Source organism: Ailuropoda melanoleuca, chromosome 7 (genome assembly GCF_002007445.2).
Source record: "Ailuropoda melanoleuca isolate Jingjing chromosome 7, ASM200744v2, whole genome shotgun sequence".
NCBI lineage: Eukaryota > Metazoa > Chordata > Mammalia > Carnivora > Ursidae > Ailuropoda > Ailuropoda melanoleuca.
The window spans coordinates 72,440,267-72,461,151 of record NC_048224.1 but is presented as its reverse complement, the minus strand read 5'-3'; the positions used below and the strand labels follow the sequence as shown (position 1 = coordinate 72,461,151).

At 42.1% G+C, this 20,885-nt stretch overlaps 1 protein-coding gene across 1 annotated transcript in view; it reads right to left on the bottom strand.

The window, feature by feature from the left end:
* FRY (FRY microtubule binding protein) overlaps nt 1–19,622 on the bottom strand; it is a 258,709-nt gene extending 239,087 nt beyond the window's left edge. Inside the window, exon 1 of the mRNA XM_034663782.1 lies at nt 18,711–19,622. Coding sequence (XP_034519673.1) covers nt 18,711–18,780 — 70 coding nt within the window. The 5' untranslated portion in view covers nt 18,781–19,622. The remainder of the gene's footprint in view (nt 1–18,710) is intronic.
* Between the last annotated feature and the right edge of the window lie 1,263 nt (nt 19,623–20,885).

The following is a 20,885-nucleotide window of genomic DNA, read 5'->3' as shown; positions in this document are numbered from 1 at the left end:
CCTCATTCTTAAGTAGCCTCTGTAGAGTTGTTGACATGCTGACCTGTCTGCCTGCAGTACTGGGTGGTGGATATATACTTATAAATTAATTTTAAGTTCATTATTTTGCAATATTCATTCAGAGAATTGAGAGTACACAAGACAGCAGAGGTTTTTATAATCAAGTTAGGTGCACGACTGCCTTAGTTTCTTAAGTGATGACATACCCCATGCCATTACTTATTAATTGTTACCAGAGCACTCTGTGGCATTCTGAAATAGTTACTGTCATGCCCTGGCAGCCCATGAAAGTTAATGCAACTTCCAGAAGTTTCATCATATAAGGGCAGGGAAGGAGGCTTTGGAAGAATCTGATTCAACTAGCCTTAACAGGATGGAGTTTGAATTGGCATAAAAACAGAAAAATACATCATCATCAAGTTGCCTATGAGTGGGAGAAATTTCCTCCTAGAAGGATTTATGCAGGTACACACGGCCCCAGAAAGCACACGGCTCTCTCTAAACAGTGAGGGAAAAGTGAAACAATTGATAATTGTCTGCATGGCAGCAACAAACCAGGTATGGCTAGGAGTACAATAAAAAGCAGCTAACAGATATCATCTTGAACCGCATCTCTTAAGAAGTGCCGATGTCGGGACTGTTCATGGTGCATCGGTTTCCTGCAAAAATCACAGTACATTTTCCTAGGAGACTTCCGTACGTCCAAACTGCTTGAGACCACTTAGCTGAACTGATACCCTACCACCACCCCAGAGCATTCCAGTGGGCTGTGCGCCATTCGTTAGATGTTGATCTGTACATTCAAGTGACTCAAGGTCATTTGGTCATCTCAATTGTATATTTTATTAAAAAACAAAACCTGTCCATCTGTAACCTGGGAATAACTATGAAACAAATTCCACAGCGGCTAAGCACAGCAGCTGCGAAACACCTCTGGGTGACCTCAGTGCAGTCAATCAAGTGAGTATTGTCGAGAGATAAATCTACAATCCCCTTTTATCCTCCACACAAATATTCTATTTAAAGAGCACGGGTTTCTATTCAACGTATAATTTCAAAACACCGTTCCTCAGGTGATTGCTTCTGTCTTTCTCTTTAAGCAGCTTGCATGACTACAGAACCACACGTGTTTTGTATGTGCTTAACAGAGCACAGACCTAGGGTAGAAACCGAGTCCTGGTGATTCCACCTCCAACAATTTAAAACTGCTCCCTCCTCTCCAACGCTGCCACCATCACCTTGAGTCCTTGTCACCTCTTTCCTAGGTTATCCCTGAAGGGACTCTCCCCACCTCCATTTTTCGCTAAGACTCCAAAAGTGAGCTGTGATCTGACCATGTTGCTCCCTGACTAAAAATCCCTGGAGGCTGCCCCATGCTTTCAGGGTGAAGCCCGGAGCCTTCAGCAGGTCCTTCAACGTGCCTCGTGATCTGACCCAACTTGTGCGGCATCTGTCACTCTCTGTCAAGGACCCTGGGATCCAGCTGTCACTGACTGAACTGGCCACATCTACACCTCCCTGCATTTGCTCATGTTGTTTCCTCCGCTCCTTGCCCTCTTCTCTGTAGCATTCTTCAAGTTCAAATGTCACAGCCTCTTGGAACTATTCCTAGCCTCTTCCCTCCCACTTAAAATGATGAATCACTTCCTCCTCTTGATGATTCTGTATGTCGGTCTCCCTAAGTCCAGGCACAATGGCTGGCACAGGTAGAACACGTATTTAATCAGCATTTTTGTTCTCTCTGCAACTTCCTTAGGTCTTCTCTTTCATCAAAGCGGGCGGTCCTTGAGTGTAAAGCTCACGGAAGGCAAGAGCAGGGTCCTCTCTACCACGGTGCCCTACACAAGGAGGCCTTTAATAATTTACAAGAAGGAAAGGAGGGCCTGCCGATTCACTCTCAGGGACTTCCTAGAACTTTTCGAGCATGTCCAATTTGGGCTGATGCTTTGAGCACATCCACCTCATGAGAAAATCGTGAGAAAAATCTTTGGGTTCAGACTATTTTCTAGTAAGGTAATCAGTTTCTCCAAACACATTCTCACGTGGGGAAAGATCTTGAGCAGTAAAAATTACATTAACTCAGTAGATTCCACCAAGAATGGTCTCCTTCTAATTTGGCAAATGTGGCTGGAAGGTTTAAAAGTAAAGTTAAATTAAATCCATATAACGTATACATTTAGATAAATATTGATATGTGTTATTATTTTAACAGAGAGCAATCTTTGACAGGGTTAATGAATTTAAAACAAAAACAAAAAGAGGGGGATGTGCAAAATGGGCAAAGGGGAGTGGGAGATACAGGTAACCTGTTGTGGAATGAATAAGTCACAGGGATGAAAGGCACAGCATAGGGAATACAGTCAGTGGTAGTGTAATAGCGCTGTATGGTGACTGATGGGAGCTAATACGGTGAGCATGGCATAACACCTAGAGTTCTTGAATCACTGTGTTGTACACCCGAAACTACTGTGACATTGTGTGTCAACTATACTTCAACAAAAATTCTTTTAAAAATAAGACAAAGCAAAAAACAATCTATCACAGAAATATTCTCTAAAGTTGGCTGATCACTACATAAATAAAAAATTATTTCACTCTAACTTCATTTTGAGTTTCATGGACACATCCACCCAGGGTTCTATGAACACAACGGTGCAATTGAACTTGTTGAATTTACTCAAAGAAAACAGATGAGGGTCACAGAAAGAAGGGGACTTTAAAGCCAAGAGTAGATGTTAATTACTGTTTGAAATAAAAGACTGACGTACAGAACGTTTGGTATTGCTTGCTAGGCTCTGATCTACCGATGGGATAAATGAACGCCTGTGAAGTTTGGCCCTAAACCTCCCATGCCCGTTCAGGTCATTTTATCCAGTCTGTCAAACATTTAAGTTTGTTAACAGCCAATGTGTCCTGAAGTGTTCTGGGGAATCTGACAATGACAGGATGATGGATTTTTAGCCTGGTGGGGGGGGGGAATCTAGACAGGCACAGCACAGTTACACAACAACGTCACTGTTGCGACAATGGAAGTGTGTAGAAAGCGTAGGGGAAGTGGGGCAGTGAGAGAAAACTTCACTCCAAAGGGGACACCTGAACTGATCATACTTGGGAGGGGAGTTCAGCTCAGATCCAAAAAGCATACGCTTCATGTTTAACTCATGTGACACAGAAACCACTGCAACTATAACATACACTAATACCTTGCTGTGTTATTAGTCACTCTACACAATTTGAAATTTGAAAGAAAGGTTATTTCACCTCAGATATCTTCAGATGGTATGGTCTCTGAAGTTCCAAAAACATACCTCTTTACCAAAATGTCCACTATACGAAGTGGAAAAGATCAGATTGCCAAGCCAAGAAGAAGTCACAGAGAACCCCAGGCCTCTTCAGGTCCTGGTCACTCTGTCTTGGCAATGAGCGAATGAGATAAAAGCATTCACTCATAGAGGAATTTAGGTAAGCATGAAATGGGTAAATAATAATAGTAATGGCTCCCGTTTATTGAGCAAATGCCAAGAGAGGCTGTATGCTTCATCAACTCATTTAATGGTTATGTCTCTATGGGTACATATATATACATACACGCAGTACTTCTTTCTAAAGACGCGCATGATACCTTTTTAGGGAATCAGTTTAAGTAACTTGCTCAAAGTCACATAGCAAGTAAGTGGCCGAGACAAATCAGATGTTCATAAACAGCCCAAATCATATGGAAAAAGGAACTAAAACAAGCTTAAGTTATTTTCATATTTTATACTATAATCAAAATTAGTGAATCCAGTGGTCACAAAGGCAGAAGAATATAGAAGAGACAAAAAGTAAGTCACGGCTCCTCCCTGTAGAGGATTCACAGTTCAGAGCCACAGCTTTGTGTGGCTTCCCAGTGTGGGTATTTAACCTCTCCTTAGGCCAGAACACAATGAAGAACTAGGTTTGCATAATGGGCCTTTCTTCTTTGTGCCACGTGACCACAGTTGCATCATTTCCCTCTGCCGCATGGCTTCAGTGAAGAGTGTGATTCACTTCTGTTTTCAGCAAGGAAAAATAAAAGCAAATAACCCAAGTGGGATGACACTTCTGGCTCACTCTTCCAGACTTGGTTCACTTTCCAACCATTTCTTGGTTGAAGTGGAGGAGACAGACACTCGCACTCCAGCGCCGAGCTCCCATGACTCTGCCAGGCCCAGCACCATGGGGCATGGATAGGTCTTTGACATGAATTTAATACTGTCCATAAAGAACCTTCCAACCTTCTCTCCCTTGTGTAGGTCAACAGCAGAAACTTCATGAAAACATGGAGCTGAATAAATCCGTGAGGAGTTGTCTTTCAATAGAAAACAGCCCAGTAAGATGCAGACTGAAATAGGGAGGGATGTCCTAGGGACAGGATCAACAATTTATCTCTATCCTTTGCCCAGAGCCTAAAGAGCATTTTCATTCTCCTGGCCCAAGAAGTGACAGTCTCTTAGTCACTCCCTAAAACAAGAGCCTTGTCTGGCAGAACAATATATTTAATGAGCTCATTGGGCCAGTTTGACGGCTGTTATTTTGTGTATAAGGGACACTTGAGGATTGATGAGTGGACCTTCCATCCCTAGAGTGTGTACCCTTCATGACGAGTTAGATCCTCTGCCTGAGCTCCCTTTACCAGATCATTATACTTAACTTTGGTCTTCTCCTGCACTCTAGGCAACCTTCCTTAATTTCTGCATCATGCCTATCAAGTCCAGGCTCTCCATATCTCACCAGCATAAAAGCATACAGAATAATATATTCTAGCATGACAACAATACTCTCACCCCACTCCTGGCCCATGAATGAGATTACAGACTGTGCATCAGGGGTCAAGTCCATTTTTGCATTCCATAGAACTTGTAAGCTTACGGAAACAAATAGTTCAGATATAGATGGTCTGTAAAATGAATTCAGATGATCACTTTCAGTTCATAATGACATTTTTAGTTATTTAGTGTGTTTGCAACTATCAACCAGTGTTGATATGACCCCTGCATTTTAAAAATCTCACTCTCAAGTGCCAACACACCATTACAAAAGCAGAGGTGAGATCAGTGCGCAAAGCTGTGGTGAGGACCAGACGGCCCTGGAGAGGTGGTTGGCAGCAGAGAGTCAGGAAAGGAAGAGTTGTGGGTCCTCCAGGTGGGATGGCCCACGTCATGAACCCCTGGAACCAGGCCTTGGCAGAGATAACGGGGACAGAGATCCAGATGTGGGAGACATCATCTGGGAAAGAACGCATGACAAGTTTTAACAATGTTTTCAATGAACAAGAAAGAAGGGCTGAAAAGGACTCCAGTTTCTTGCCTGGGACTAACTTATCATGAAATTCAGCATTTACGATGAGGAAGCTGAACAGAATAATGGACCTGGAGGAGAGAGAGAAAGTCATAGCTTCACCAGGCTGGTGAGAAAAGATTCAGCTTTGGAGATAACTATCAGCAATACAGGAACATAGTAGGGAAGATCTGGCCTTAGGGGTCAATGAGTAATATTTATGTACAAACAATAGTCACTCTTATTCATACATGCAACTTATCTTTCAGGGGGTTGATTATTGGTCATATTTTATGGTAATTATCAATTTATGTTGGTCGCTTTCACTAGACAATCTTCTCCTTAAGAGCAGGAACTTGGCTCATGTTCAGCTAAAAGTCATCTCAGGGTATTAGAATTCAAAATTGTTTTTTCTGCTGTCTACACAAACTGTGTCCAAAGGCTGAAAGCAGGAGGTCAATCAGAGTGGCAAAAGATGCATTTCTCCTATTTTCAGGAAGAAGAATACATTCCAGAAATTCCCCCAGCAACTTGAAGCACAGTTGCAAGCTTGCACTGAAGGTTGAGAATAAGTGAGCACCTGTCTCTTTCAGACATGCTGGGGGAAATGAGCACAGGAGGGAGTTGGGAATGACCCCTGCTGGGCAGCCCATAAGAACAGAGGTTCTAGAGCCGGAAGTAAATTTGAATCTAGGTGCCAGCACTTACTGATGCACTTTCCCTGGGGAAGTCATTCATTCATTCATTCATTCATTCATTCATTCATTCATTTTTCACCTATACAGTGGTATGTGACTCCGTAGGCTCTGATGAAGTTTAAATGAGATAGTGCTTAGAACAGTGGGTGAAACTCAGGAGTCCTTCATAAATGCTAGCTATTCTTATTAGACCATCCCAAGACTTAGCTGTAGGGTGCTCTGGGTAGATAGTAAAGTGAGTCAATAAAACTCAGATTACTAGCTGAATCTAAACAATAAGACTGAAATCTAAACCTCACTGGAAAATACTGATATTTCTACATAAACGGATATACCTGAAAACAGGAAAACATTTTGGTCATTTTTTGGTAATGAAAAAGATAAGGATATTTCATTTACTGTTGTTGGATGGCATTCAGATGAATTAATACCGTACTTGCTCATTTTCATCTAACTATAGATTTCAACAAACCTAATATATTCCTGTTTTCTTTCTCTTTCAGTGGAGAATTGGGTGCAATCTTGAAGGGTTCAGGTTTCTGATCTAGTAATATTCTTTCTTATAATTTGTTTAAAAAAAATCGAACAATTTCTTATTAAATGGGCATAAGAAAACATCAGGGAACGCTCCTTTTTTTCTTGAAACTAGAGGCAGAGAGGTACAGAATTTTTATTTGAGACCTCTTAAGACTCTTTGCCACTGCTTTTTGACAAATACCACTGTGGTAACTTAGTAGGAAATATATGTCAATATCCTTCTGCTCCTACCTGAGTTTCATCAATTTCACCTACTATTAATCAATCTCCTGATCTTGCAAAGAATAATGAGAGGTAGCATAGTTGAGTGTTTACCCTAGACTCTAGGTCTGATTCTTGGCTCTGTCACTTACAAATGGTATGTGTAAAATAGGGTCACGCTGAAGATTAGAGGAAATGATGCATGTAAGGCATTTAATACAGCACCTGACACTTCGTAAGGGCTTATAAATATCAGCTATTATTACTGTGCTGAATGCAAGGCTACGTAACAAAAGGTGGGGAGTTATTAATAGTCAACTACCATTGTATGGATTATATCTTATGGCAGTTTCTATTGTTGCCTACCCTTCTGCCTTGGTAAGAATCTCTATTTTGTTCAAGCAGCAGGTAGAAGTCTCTTGTCTGTGGACCCACCCCAGCCCCAGGGCATGGATCATGGTTTGTCTAAACCAACATGGTAATTCCATTCAACTTTGCCAGGACTGGCATACCATCCAATTCCAATTAGGAGTGCAAGAGGAAGTTTGCTGGGGTCTTTGGCAAAATTGTCTCCTTCCTGCCAGAAGACCTAACCTGGACTCCCTCCCTTCCTGACTCTTAAGTAAAGCAAAGATGTTTGGAACTGAGGTGGCCATCTGTGATCATGCAGTGACAAGTGTTAAGATTGGATGGTCTGAGTCCTTGAGCTTCTAAATCCACCTGGAACCTCCCATCTCCAGACTGTGGGTTAGGTAAGTGAATTAAAAGTCTTGACTTTTTCAGCCATTATGAAGTTATTCTAGTATTTATGGCAAGAGCCCCCTAAAATGACACACATTTCAAATTACTAGATGGTAAGAAAAAGTTACCATACATTATACCTATGAATGGCAGGCCTGTTACTGTACTGTGATTAGTGACAAGAGGGATTCAGGATTTAGAATGAAAGTCACCGATCCAACTCAATCATTTCTAATTCATATTTTTCTTTTTAAGTGGATAAATTGGCTAATTTCAAAAGATAATAATTTGAATTTCAACTCCTTTGCCCCTCTAGGAAAATGGCAATATAAGCATTAAAGTGGCTCACAAAATGGTTAAAAAGAGAAAGAAAAGAAGCTAAGTTAACGTTAAAATAAGATTTTTGGATATTTAAAATGTAGAATTTTAGAGAGAGAATTTTTAGAGGATGAGAATGAATTCTCAATCATAATTTTGACCTTTCTTAAAACTCAAGCCTTTAACTTTTCTTTTTTTTTTTTTTTTTAGTTGAAAATGGGCCAGGTTTTCAAACACCTTCAAAATTTCTATCTCAACTGGCAGAAGCTGGGACTAGCTTTCCCATAATGATAAGGACTGGGGGTTTGTTAGTAAACAGAACACAAAAATCATCAGGGAATACTACAATATTTTCTTACTTTCCTATTTTCTTGCAATTGTATTCAGTCAAATAAAATAGAGAAGATGTTGTCCTGTACTCTCAGCCTAGAAGAGAAGATGAGAACAGGACTCAGGGCCACCATCAAACCCCTAGGGAAGTAAAACAAAACACCCAGTGTGGCCCAACACAGGGCTTGGCTTCTCTCTAAACTCCCTAAGGAAGCTAAAATACTCATTAGAAAAGTAGAAGTTTAATTTTGGGATGCTGAAATAGTACAAGTGATACCACAGCTAAGGCCATGTTGTCAGTCAACAGCAAGGCCTCATTTTTAGGGGAGATTCATTAAAAACGTGGTTTTCAAAAGCTGAAAATTGAGAAGCTGAGTTTCATTTTTTGAAGAAAAACTGCAATTTGTCTTCTACTTGCTGTTCGCACTTGTAAATTTTAAACTAACTGCTTATAATTTGCGAAAGCCATAGGCGATCTATTCCCTTAGGGCAACATTTTTAGTTGTAAAATTCTTTAAAGCTGTCACGAGAACTTCCTACCTAGTCGCAGGCATAAATTACAGGTGGATGGTGTAACAAAACCAAACAGTGTTTCAGACAGATTTTTAATACTATCTTGCATCCTATGACCTTCTTTATTTCAACATGGCTTAACTGAAACATAATATCTACTAAAACCTAGGAGAGTATCCTTTGACTGTATGATCATTATGCTATAAAGCTTCCAGAATGTCAGCAATTTCTACAAGCACCATATCTCACCGTGCCGAAAGAAATGCTTGTCTCCCGATCAAGAATGCTGGCACTTCAAATTGGAGACAACCCTGTTCAAATTCACTGAGTTGGATACACAGTCACTTTATTGTAAAAAAACAAAACACAACAACAACAACAACAACAAAAACAAAAACACAATCGAAAGAACCTTATAGGCTGTGTAGTGTGACACCTATTTCTTATTCAGAATACTTAACAGCAGACTAGTCCAAGAAACTGATCAAGCTTAGAAAGCCCAGATCAAGTCTCTACTTATCAGTCAAGTTCAACAGTGTACAACTCACCCTCCTCCAGTCTGGCTTTAATGGCATAGGAGAAATAACTGACACATATGATGATGTTTGCACAAACCTCATTTTTCAGTGGAGGTATTCAAAACCCTTCACATTAAACAGGTAGCAACTAGGTGTCACGTTTGTTCCTTTCACATAAGGAAGTGGGGAAAGGAGGCAATCAAGGTCACACACAGAAAAATAACAGAAAAACAGGGAAGAAAAACTTAATCTCGTATTTCAACAATTGAAGTATGTTACTGAGTTGACGCTTATGTAATATGCTATTTTCTTGATTTGCCAGATCCTTCCTACATCAATATAACATTCAAATGGAATTTTACTAAAGGTTCGCCCTAGTTAATCTAATACCCTGTCCTTTTCATGGCTGCCAAAATACATATTTACCTGTTTAAGTCTAAACTCAGAGAAGTTAGCCACTGTCTCTTAAGCTCAGGCAAAAAAATTTTAATGGAAATTTGATTGTATATTTCCATAATGTTGTGCTTGTGGCATTAGCTGAAAAATTCTGGAAATTTCAAAGCTGTCTTCCACTGCTAAACTACTTTGCACTTTGCAATTGATTAAGAACAGCGGAGGCAGTCAGAGTTGTATATCAAATTAGAGTTGATAAAAGCTCTTAAAATAGATTTGAATGCCGTCTTGAAAAAGATTTCAACTCCCTTAAATTGACATGACAACAAATTCTTACAGCAGCATAAAAAGTATTAGCTGAAATGTTATGGCTTTGGCTTAAATTTCCATCTGCAGCTCATCTACACAGTAGAAAGGAATTAAACCAAAATCAGACTCATTATAGAGTCTGATATGCTGGCAGAATATAAACTTTCACTGCTTAGCAGCTGGAGTTCTGGGTGACTAATATTTAAATGCTTGTGCTTGTATGTTCTGTGAGAAAGAAGAAAAGTGTTTGTAACCACATAGTGAGAGGTAGGATCATGACCGTACAGAAATATAGAATTCTCTCACACACACACCTTTCTCTTTAATCTCAATATTCTGAAGAGTGAGAGGACCACTCAAATGAAGAATGAGTGGCTTTAAATTAGTACCAGGTCAAAATTCTGATAAACATGGTAAATCTTCTTCAGAGTTTTCTAATGTAAAGAATGCCTATCTGAAACTCTTGCTGCCCCCAACACTGACATCTAGAAAAGTGTCCCAGGGTAAATAATTCACCTTTCCTCTTCTCCTTCAGCTATCCTGCTAGGAGGAATGTTCTTATAGGAATTTGCCTGCTAACACCAGGTTTCCAACCATTGTCTGATCCCGTGTAAGTGTAAATCCATAAAGTTAAACTCAACGGAATCTACTGAACACACTCTCCCAAATAAAAATTCTCCAGGGCCTACACTGTCTATGAAATACCACTGGATCCTTTCCCTGGGGTTCTTCTGCATTAATATTTCTGACTTCTGAAACTAACAAGGAAGGAAGGTTAGCTCTGAGATCCCTGATGGTAGGACCCCAGATCTGATTCAGTTATGAAACTCCCAGAGCAGTGTGCCTGGGGCATGGTGTTCAAAAGGAAGTCCTGAATAGTGTTTGTCTTGCTTCTCGGACACTGTGGAGTCGCAAGGGATTCTGGAGCAACAACCAAGAAAAGCCGACACTAAGATAGTAAGTTTCTGAGTATAATCCAGTATCAAAAAGTAAGTAAAGATTTCTTATGGAAAAAACTATTCCTATTGCTCCTTCAAGACTGAGAGACACTTTTCAACTCAAAGGAGAGAACATCTCCTTATTCATGTAGCCAACAGTTCTACAGTGGAGAGATGTTTTAATGAATATGATGAAAAGGGATCAATCAAATGACAGATTCATAAGAAAAAAGATGAGATAAAGCTGTGTACTTTATTTTTCACAAACTCCATTCACCTTTCAGGAAGGGGTTGCCTGCTAAACCTTCTGCACTGGGCTGTGTGCAAATAGGGGGTGATTCTCAGAAGGTATCATGTCATAGAAAATTAGACATGCTTGAGTGTTTAACAAAGAGAGTAAGAAATCGTAGGGTACAAATACATTCAAAAATCGTGATACATGTTTTATATTTTTAATATATATTTTTCATTTATTTATTTTTTAAATTTACATGCAATTAATTAACGCATAATAATATATATGTGTTTTTAAATTTTTTTTTTTTTTTTTTTTTTTTTTTTTTTTTAAGGGAGAAGNAGAGACAGCCAGCGAGAGAGGGAACACAAGCAGGGGGAGTGGGAGAGGAAGAAGCAGGCTCATAGTGGAGGAGCCTGATGTGGGGCTCGATCCCATAACGCCGGGATCACGCCCTGAGTCGAAGGCAGACGCCCAACCGCTGTGCCACCCAGGCGCCCCTTTAAATTTTTTTTTTTTTTTTATTCTACAGAGACAGAGACAGCCAGCGAGAGAGGGAACACAAGCAGGGGGAGTGGGAGAGGAAGAAGCAGGCTCATAGTGGAGGAGCCTGATGTGGGGCTCGATCCCATAACGCCGGGATCACGCCCTGAGTCGAAGGCAGACGCCCAACCGCTGTGCCACCCAGGCGCCCCTTTTAAATTTTTTTTTTTTTTTATTCTACAGAGACAGAGACAGCCCAGCGAGAGAGGGAACACAAGCAGGGGGAGTGGGAGAGGAAGAAGCAGGCTCATAGTGGAGGAGCCTTATATATGTGTTTTTAAACGGACTCACTTCTGTGCATGTGAAGTCATAGGTGCCAAGATACACTGCATTTTTTTTCAAAGTCCTATTCAAAGGTAAGGACCCTGGACTAAAATCATGATTAGGTCATTTGAATCTGATCTGAAACCTCACAAGATATACCTAGTTGATACCATCTGGGTGTCTCATCGCTCAGAAGCTCAACTTTGGGGGATTAAGCCTTATCATCCTAAACCAGGAACATTTAAGAGGAAGCTAGTTTATTCATGATCAATGCATCCCATTCATCAAGTGAGGTAATGTTTTTAAAGGTGCTGAGCAAACCACAAGGCACTAAATAAATTGAAGGTTTAGTACCAGCAAGAACCAGCACAAAAAGCTTGTGTATCGGGCTGACAAGCCACAGGGCAGCCCCAACTCAGGAAAATGTCATTTCTCAGCCCAAACTCACATCCGAACGCAATCATTTTGAATATCCCATGAAGCTTAGAAACCTGGAAGTTACTAATACGATGATCAGGACATATGTAACCCATTCAATTCCTTGAACTGTACCCAGAAGTGAACTAATGGGTGATAGGTATTAAAACGCTTTGAAACAGATGTCTTTTAAATAAAGAGAATATTTCATGTGGTATCATCTAAATGTGTCATTGAAACATCTGAATGCTGGCAACTTTCTCAAATATCCTGGGCTGTTCCCAGATTGTAAAAGTATCCAGATCACCTCTCCTTCCTGCCCGCTGCTGTTTTTCTGTCTATTTCAGCTCTTGTTGGCACCTTTACCTAGCAGCATGCAAAAGTAGGAAAAAAAGTTGAAATCAAATCATTTCGTGCTGCCAGCCTTATAGCAGGTTTTGTGGTGGCCGAAACTGGCACTATCAGGGAAAATGAGATATCTGAATTATAGATTTCCATGAGTCTTGGAGATATTCTCCCTGTTCTCCCTGCTAAAGATGATTAGGAGTTTGCTACCATTTCCTAAACAGAAATACAACCCATCAAAGAAACCTCAGCATGGTAAGCAAATGACCATTCAAAAAGAAATAAAGCTTATTAGTATCTTTTTATTTACTAGAGCCATTAAATTATGTATTTATATATACTCCCAAAAAGCAGGGGGAAAAATCAACATGAAACACTCCTAACAAAAGAAGTAGCTTTTTACTACAATCTTTTATGCATGTGTTGTATGTTCAATCAAATGACCACAGTGAACAGACTGTATTGTTTGTAATAATAATAGCGAAGATGTCAATACTTAGGTCTTTCAGACAGGCCTGCGCTAAGGAGATAGTGCCCTCCACCACTGGTTCTTGGGGGGAAGTGGGTGGAGGGAGGAAGATTATGAATAAACCAGCTTCCTCTCCATGTTCCTGCTTTAGGATGACAGGGCTTGATTCCTCCAAAGTTGACCTTCTGAGCGATGAGATTCCCAGATGGCCTCAACTGGTATATTCTGTGAGGTTTCAGATCAGACTCAAAAGCACAAATCATGATTTTAGTCCAGGGTCTTTACCTTTCACTAGGATTTTGAAAAGAGGGTGGGAGGATAGAGAAAGTGGAGTGAGTGCGCACACTCACACAGCCCAAGACTCAGGGGTGCATAGGGAGGGAGGGAGCTGGTGGTTGGCAGTGGTATTGGCTAACGAGAATGAAAGTACCTATAATGCACTAAAATCCCCAATGTTCTTGACCCTTTGATCATCCTATGGGCCATTCTTAAAAATGTGATTAAAGTAGATTGGGGGAAAGGTTTATGGCACTTACTAGCATCCTGACTTTCAACAAATCATTTTCCCAACTCATTTTATTTTTCGTTGGTAAAGTGTGGTAATAACGTCACCTTGCAGGGTTATTGGAAAGAGTGAAGATAATAAACACAATGGTCATATGCCCCCTTTGCCCATGGCAGTCCCAGTATAATTATTAACTTTCACTCTCAAAAGTGTCCCAGTTTGGACAAATAATGATGTGGTTGCCCTACACATAAATTATCAAGCATAACATCTGACAGGGAATGGGCCCTCTGTCAGTGTGACAGTTACTGTGATTCTAAAATTGTTCAAGCATATTAACAATGACAAAAAAAACAATACCCAAAACAAACACACAAAAGCTCCCACTTGTTACTTATCTTCAACACAAACCCAGAAGCAGGCTCTTTCTGCTCAGGGTAGATGTTGATTTGGGGTTTCGTTTCTCTTCAGAACTATAAACTACTTGAGTGGAAGTGACCACGACCTGAGTGAGTGCACACTCGGTCAGACATGTGAGTGACAGGAACACTGGAGTAACTCCCTCCCGAGTGCCTGGAAGGTGCTGGGCGCTTCGTACAGTTTCAGGGCACTGAGGAAAGCTCGCTTGCTCGCTGCTGTATGGCTCTGCTGGATTCAGGTGACTTGGTTAACTTTAGTTTTCTACTGCTTCACCTCAGCTCCACAGAGAGTTAACTAATACCTTGAGGTTTCTCTTAAGTCTTTCTTATAGAGTCTTTGAGCTACACTGATGACATAAACAGGGGTCGGTAAGTCCTGCTCTGCGCTCAGCCAATGGTGTTTCCCATCCCCATGTGCATGCGATCTCTTTCTGTCCCCAGAGTTAACCCAACACTAATCAGCATTTCGTTCTTTTTTTTTTTTTTTTAAGAGTTTATTTCTTTGAGAGGGAACAAAAGCAAGAGAGATCACAGAGGGAGAGGGAGAAGCTGACTTCCCTCTGAGCAGGGAGCCCTACATGGGGCTTGATCCCAGGTCCCTGAGATCACGACCGAAGCCGAAGGTAGATGCTTAACTGATTGAACCACCCAGGCGCCCCCACTCACCAGCATTTCTATGTTGGACAGAAATATTGTCCTTCAGCACCACAACTTAGAACACTACAATATATCTGAAAAATGCCACATCCAATTCTCCCAAGTGGTGTAAGTTTTTCTAGAGCACCGTTAGACATTTCACAATGCATCGCAGCCCAAAACAGGCAAAGGGCTTGCTCAGTTCCCCAGACCCGTTTATTTGTCAGTGGAATTCTTGTTGCTTGAAAGAGTTAATAAGCATCCAAAAGTTCCCCTCTATGGGGTAGCAAGATTTGACAAATGTAGGAAAGATACAAACAGCCCTGGAAAGAGCAAGACGTTGAATAAGTTTGGAATGTACCTCTGTGTTCATTGGGCCCTGGGTTCGTTTGGAAACCAGTAGACAGAAACACAGGAATGCCAGGGAGAGGTTTCAGATGGGTGGGAGAGCCCACACGCTCGCTCTATACATCAATAAAAAGTGGGCCTTCCTTTCCTCTGAAATAGCTTGGAATGATCTGCTCTAAACTTTGTTGCAAACCTGAAAGGCTAAGAGGACTTCCTACCACTGAAGAAGTTGCCAGGCCATCTCCTGTACTGCTGGGGGGTATTTACTTAGGGGAGGTGGAAATATTCTCAAGTAGTTGAGGTAGAAAAGGGGGTTATATTAAAAAGTAAATCTAGAAAAGAAATGGCTCAAAGGAAGCAACTATTTTGGTGTACTCACACAGTTCTCTAGGGGTGTAGCAAGTGTTGACTACTCATAGAATAATCCACAAATGATGTCAATCCAAGGGGGGAAGGGGTCTGATGGATTTTAAGTGGGTTTAGAAGGGAGGGGAGCATTGGAATACCTTCATGTTATTTTAACATTTATTGAGTATTTACAACGTGCTAGATATTGTTCTAAGTGCCTTAATTCTTAAATACCTCATTTACTCCTGTGAAGTATCCATTCTTCTTGCTGCCATTTTACAGATGAGAAAAATGAAGCAGAGAGGAGTTAATTAACTGTCGAAGGCCACACGGGTGCAGGCGATAGAGACCTGAACCAAGCTTATCTGGTCCTGCAACTTGTGTGTTCTAGCCGAGGGCGTGCCAGATTAGGGGGCCCCTGTGCATACAGCGAGAGCAGACGAGGGGTGAGCAGATTACGTTTAGTTGGAGCAGATGAACAACTGGAGAGAGAGCCTGGATGAGGAGCTCAAAGAGGGTCCTGAATGGCCATCACAGGCTCAGGGGCAAGAGGGAGCTGTGGCGGGGTCTCTGAAATGCTGGCAGAAGCCTCTCCAGAAGCCCCCTCCGCATCAGGGGGACCTTCGGGAGACCACTGGGGCATGCCAGGTTAAACTGAGAAAGGCCCGTGGAGGCTGTGGCAGTGAACACCAAGGGGAGCAGCTGTGAGAATCACTGACTGGCCTTGGAAAGGTCTGGATATGACTGGGGAAGAAGCCTCAGGACTTAATGGGGGGGGGATCCAAGGGGCTAAGGAAAGCCTCCGCAGTGAGGTCTACAAAGAACATTTTATTTCCAGACATCAAGGCCATTTTAATTCCCAACTCCATTAAAATGAAAGGGCAGCCTGACAGAGTGGGCATGCCAATGAAGAAGAGTGTCGCAATGAACAGTGAATAAAAGCTAAAACATCTCACCAGGCAATGACTGATTTAATTGACTTGTTAATTCTTCAGAGGAGACAGATATACATGAAATTACGTTTCCCCCACAATGTGCCCTTAAAAAAAAAAAAAATGAATGGAAACCTTAACGGACATGCTCATGGAATCACCTCTCCTCTCACTACCACCTTGCAAAGCAGTCAGCCAGTTACATGGCTTTATTGCTTTTTCATTGTTGTACTTTAATAAATAAGCACCACTGTGTAATTAGGAGCCTGGTTCCCCACTCGGGTTATGTGGGCGGGCATCCTGGCCTCTCAAACCTGCTGCTGGCCCAGGATGAGCTGCTCCCTTGGTGGTGCAGCCTCTCAGCCGGTTCCACTGAGTAGGTCAAAGCCCTCAGGCTACTGTTTTCTATGGACAGACAAACTCCTTTCTCTCTTTGCTACTGAAAATATGTAAACTCTCTTTGCTACTGAAAATATGTAAATCCGAGAGCAAAGCTAGTTATAAGCAGGTCAGTGCTGCAACAAGCTTAAAGAAGACTAAGCATAAAGTGTATTTCCTCTTCCTCTGTCAAGAAAGGACTGAAAAGCACTCTGACTTCCAAAGGAACGCTAAAGAGAATCACCGAGTTCACGCTTCTGTAATGAAGAAATTAAGAGAGAGGGCAGGTACAGTGTCTCATTCACCTCTGCAGCCCCCCAACCTAGCATAATAGCTGTAGAATAAATATTTGCTGAATGAATTAAACAATTCAAAATTGTGTCCCGGATACTCTCCAAGTAGATATGAACAGTCATTTTGAACAATTTCCTGATGTGAGAGAGCGAGTGTGTGTGTGTGTGTGGGGGGTGCATTAGGAAAGGTGGAGAGAATATACACTTTGTCTAGAGTAATTTGAAAATTGACAAGGGGAGAAAGATTTTAAAAGAAATCCCACTGGCCTCAGTATTGTCACACATAATTTTCTACCTAATGAGACAATGACAAAAATTGATAGGAGAAAATCATCTGGCCTTGGTGTACTGAAAATGATGATTCAAAACCACATACCGATGTCAAACTCACAGTAAGTCTTTCCAGTTATTGGAAAGCTGCTCCATTAAGAACCCTGTGTGTCAAATCCTTTTCATTAATCAAAGGGTGGATAGACAAAGGAAGATTCATCCTTGAGTGTGAAGTATCACACGAATAATGGATCCAAGATAAGTGAATTAGACTACAACAAATAAAGGAATGCTATTTAGGTGACAGTATGACTCCCAAATGGCTTCCCACTTGTAGAAAAACAGCCTCAGACAAGCCCCATTGTGTATACAGTGGTGCAAAATGACCTGGGAAAAAAATGGTTTCTTTGGATATCATTGAGAGATGCATATCCCTGAATACCTTAAGGCTGAAGGTACTTTGGCTCTTTTCTTACAGCAATTATGGCATAGCTTCTCCTGCCCAGGTTCTGTTTACATAAGAACAATCTTGGCCACAGGTCATCTGGGTAGGAGATAATTAATCGCCAGCTCTTTGAGCACAGGTAGGTTAATTAGCATGCATGTAATAAGGCATCAGAATTTTTCTTGGAAAAATTGTTTTAAATTTCAAACAATTAAGGATCTGTAATACCTGCCGGTCTTTTATCCAGAGCACAAAGGCTGTTGGAGAAAATAGAGAAGACTTTGTTTTTAAACTATTCAGAAAACACAAGGCATCACTGATCACCTGAAGGCCTCATTTTAATTTGATTCCAGATCCATGATGCCTCAGAGGTTGTCTTTTGGAAATATGGTATTGCTAAAATCTTTAAGTAGGTCAGCAATGGAACTTCAGAAGCCATAACATTCTGATATCCTAATAAACGATCAGGGTCAGAACCTTACTTGTTTATATTTCAGGAAAGCATGTTGTCGGTTTACACTATAACACATGAGGATTTTTACAAATCCAAATATTAAATAACATTCTGAACATCATCCACACGGACAAGGGAGAGAGAAATAAATCTGCAAATGCCTCTATATACAAAAGAGATGAGTCTTAGGTTTTGGACTATTAAGTACTTTTTTTCCTCCAGACAATACCCTAATAAAACAATTATGAAGTACTGTGAAACCCTGCCACACCCCTTCGATTAAACCACACTTCACCAAATACTTAGATAAAGCCTGATCAAATAAACATTAAGGCAGAAAATGCAGCATTCGAATGCCCCCTCCTGTGCCCTGCCCGAGTCTGAAGGGCCATCTCACTTGCAAATTGAATCAGACAAAATCTACTGTGATTCCCCTGCAGCCTCTGCACTTAAGGAAAGCTAGTTCGGTCTCTGACATTTTGATTTTCACAGCAGACCGAACCAAAAAAACTTCCTTGGCTCACAGGCTTATGCCTCCAGTTGAGATTTGATTTCTCGAACCTGACGCAACATCCAGCAAACAAACACACAAAAATGGTATTTTCTATTACTCACTATTACTCCAGGATTTCAGTAAATATTTGATACTGATCTCAAAGAAGCCGGAATCCTGCTGGCTGGCCATGTCGGCGGTATGCAACCAGGCTCCCGGGACTGGACTGGGAGCCGCTGGCGGAGCAGGTACCGGGCGTGGAGATGTGCCTGTCACAGGTTAGTGATGTAAGCGGGGGGCAGCGGCGGAGAGGAAGGCTCTGCAGATCTACCTCCGGCACGGGCACGGAGTCCTCATTTAAAGGACACCGAGGAGCGGGCGAGAGATGCTCGACCGCTCCTCCTCCTCCTCCTCCTCCTCCTCGGGGTTCAGGACTTGCTTCTTATTTGCTGGGTGCTGATCTGCCTGCAGCCCTCAGAGGCGGCGGCGGCCGCTGCTTTCATTTCTGGGCTGCCATAACCAGAGCCGCCCGCTGCCGGCCGCCCACATGCTCGGCTCCAGCCAGGTACGCTCCCGAGGAAGTCCCCACCTGAACAGCGATCCGTTTTCCCCTGGGAGGGAGGGCTTCTCGGCTGGCCTCCCTGACACAGTGCAGACAGCTCAGCCCACACAGCTCTCCGCAGGGCTGAGGGATGGGCTGGGAGCGCCGCCCCCTGCCCCTGCCCCTGCCCACGGGCTCAACCTGAGCCACCACTCAGCCCCGGACTCAGCCGGAGGAGGAGGAAGAAGGAGGAATTTCCCAGCTCCTATAGCTCGTCGCTCTTCGGAAATGCTTCCAGGGAGCAGCCGGCGGGAGCAGTGGCTGCTACTTCCCCTGGTGTCTGTCCCTGAAATATACACAACTGCATCGCGCCGCAGCAGGCAAAGCTGCACCCCTAGATCTGGTTGCAGTGACGTTTTTTAAAAGCCCCATCTGTCAGCCTTGTTGCAGCAGGAAAGCGGAGGTTTTTTCTTCCCCTTCTTTCCCGGGCACACTGGCAACTGCACTTTGTGCTTCCCCCTCCCAGAAAGGCTTGGCGGTTTGAGACGCACCCCACCCCGAAACGTGTGCATCTGAAGGGGATGTTCAGTCGGCTTGTTTACAGAATGTCAGCCTCCACAACAGATCTGGTTCTCAAACCGATCATTTCTAAGAATCACCGAGCCCACAGAAGCTTATTTATTTGTATTAAGAGAATAAGAAGCAAAGGCATTATATTCCTTGCCGTACAATGGTTTTTAGTTCATGAAATCTTGCTATCAGGTGTCCTGATTTCAGTTATCTGTATTTCATGTTATCATATAGCTTGAATAGGGGATTAAATAAGACTATTTTAATTTTGACAGGCTGCCTTTCCGTAGGTGGGATTGGGCCAACCGTCTCACAAACCACGGAATACTTCTCCTTTTCCAGTACATTTCTGATTAATATTTTCCTAAGGAATGAATAAAGCCATATTAATAATTATTGAACGTAAAAAATGTTGGGCAACTCCCTTCAAATCAACACACAAGTAGGACTTTTTAGACTAACAGTTCTTTTAAGAAATGGAACAGTGCAATATAGTTTTAAGACGAAGAATTTTTTAAAAAGCACTACAGAGAGCCAGTACTATGTCCTGAAATGCCCCAAGACACCATCAACATAAGCTGTTCAAGCCCCTCACACTTACACAAAAGGCAAGCCCTGAACCACTAAGATCTCCAGCTCCACTCAGTGTTTCATTCCTGTGAAGTCACTTATCAGATGGACTCCTTTTTTTTTTTTTTAAAGATTTTATTTATTTGACAGAGAGAGACAGATAGCAAGAGAGAGCACAAGTGGGTAGGAGAGGGAGAAGCAGGCTCCCCACCGAACAGGGAGCCGGACGAGGGGCTTGATCCCAGGACCCTGGGATTATGACCTGAGCGGAAGGCAGACGCCCAACCCACCGAGCCACCCAGGCACCCCTGGACTTCTTTTTTATTTACACACATACTAGAGTTGATAAGCTAATTTTGTTTTGTCACCTGTTCTTTGAATGTATGGATTCCAAGTGAAACAGGACCCAAAGGTTTTACCTCAAAACAGCGATCACATTCGAAAAAAAACCCTAATATCCACACCCACCTTTCTGAGGCCTCTGCATGGCGGTGAATGAACAGGGAGGCTGTCCGGTGCCTTGAGGTTAATGGGCACAAAGTCTCTCAAGACAGGCCCCAAATTCCTACCTGGCTCCAGACCTACTAGCTAGGAGAACTGGGGCAAGCTATTAATC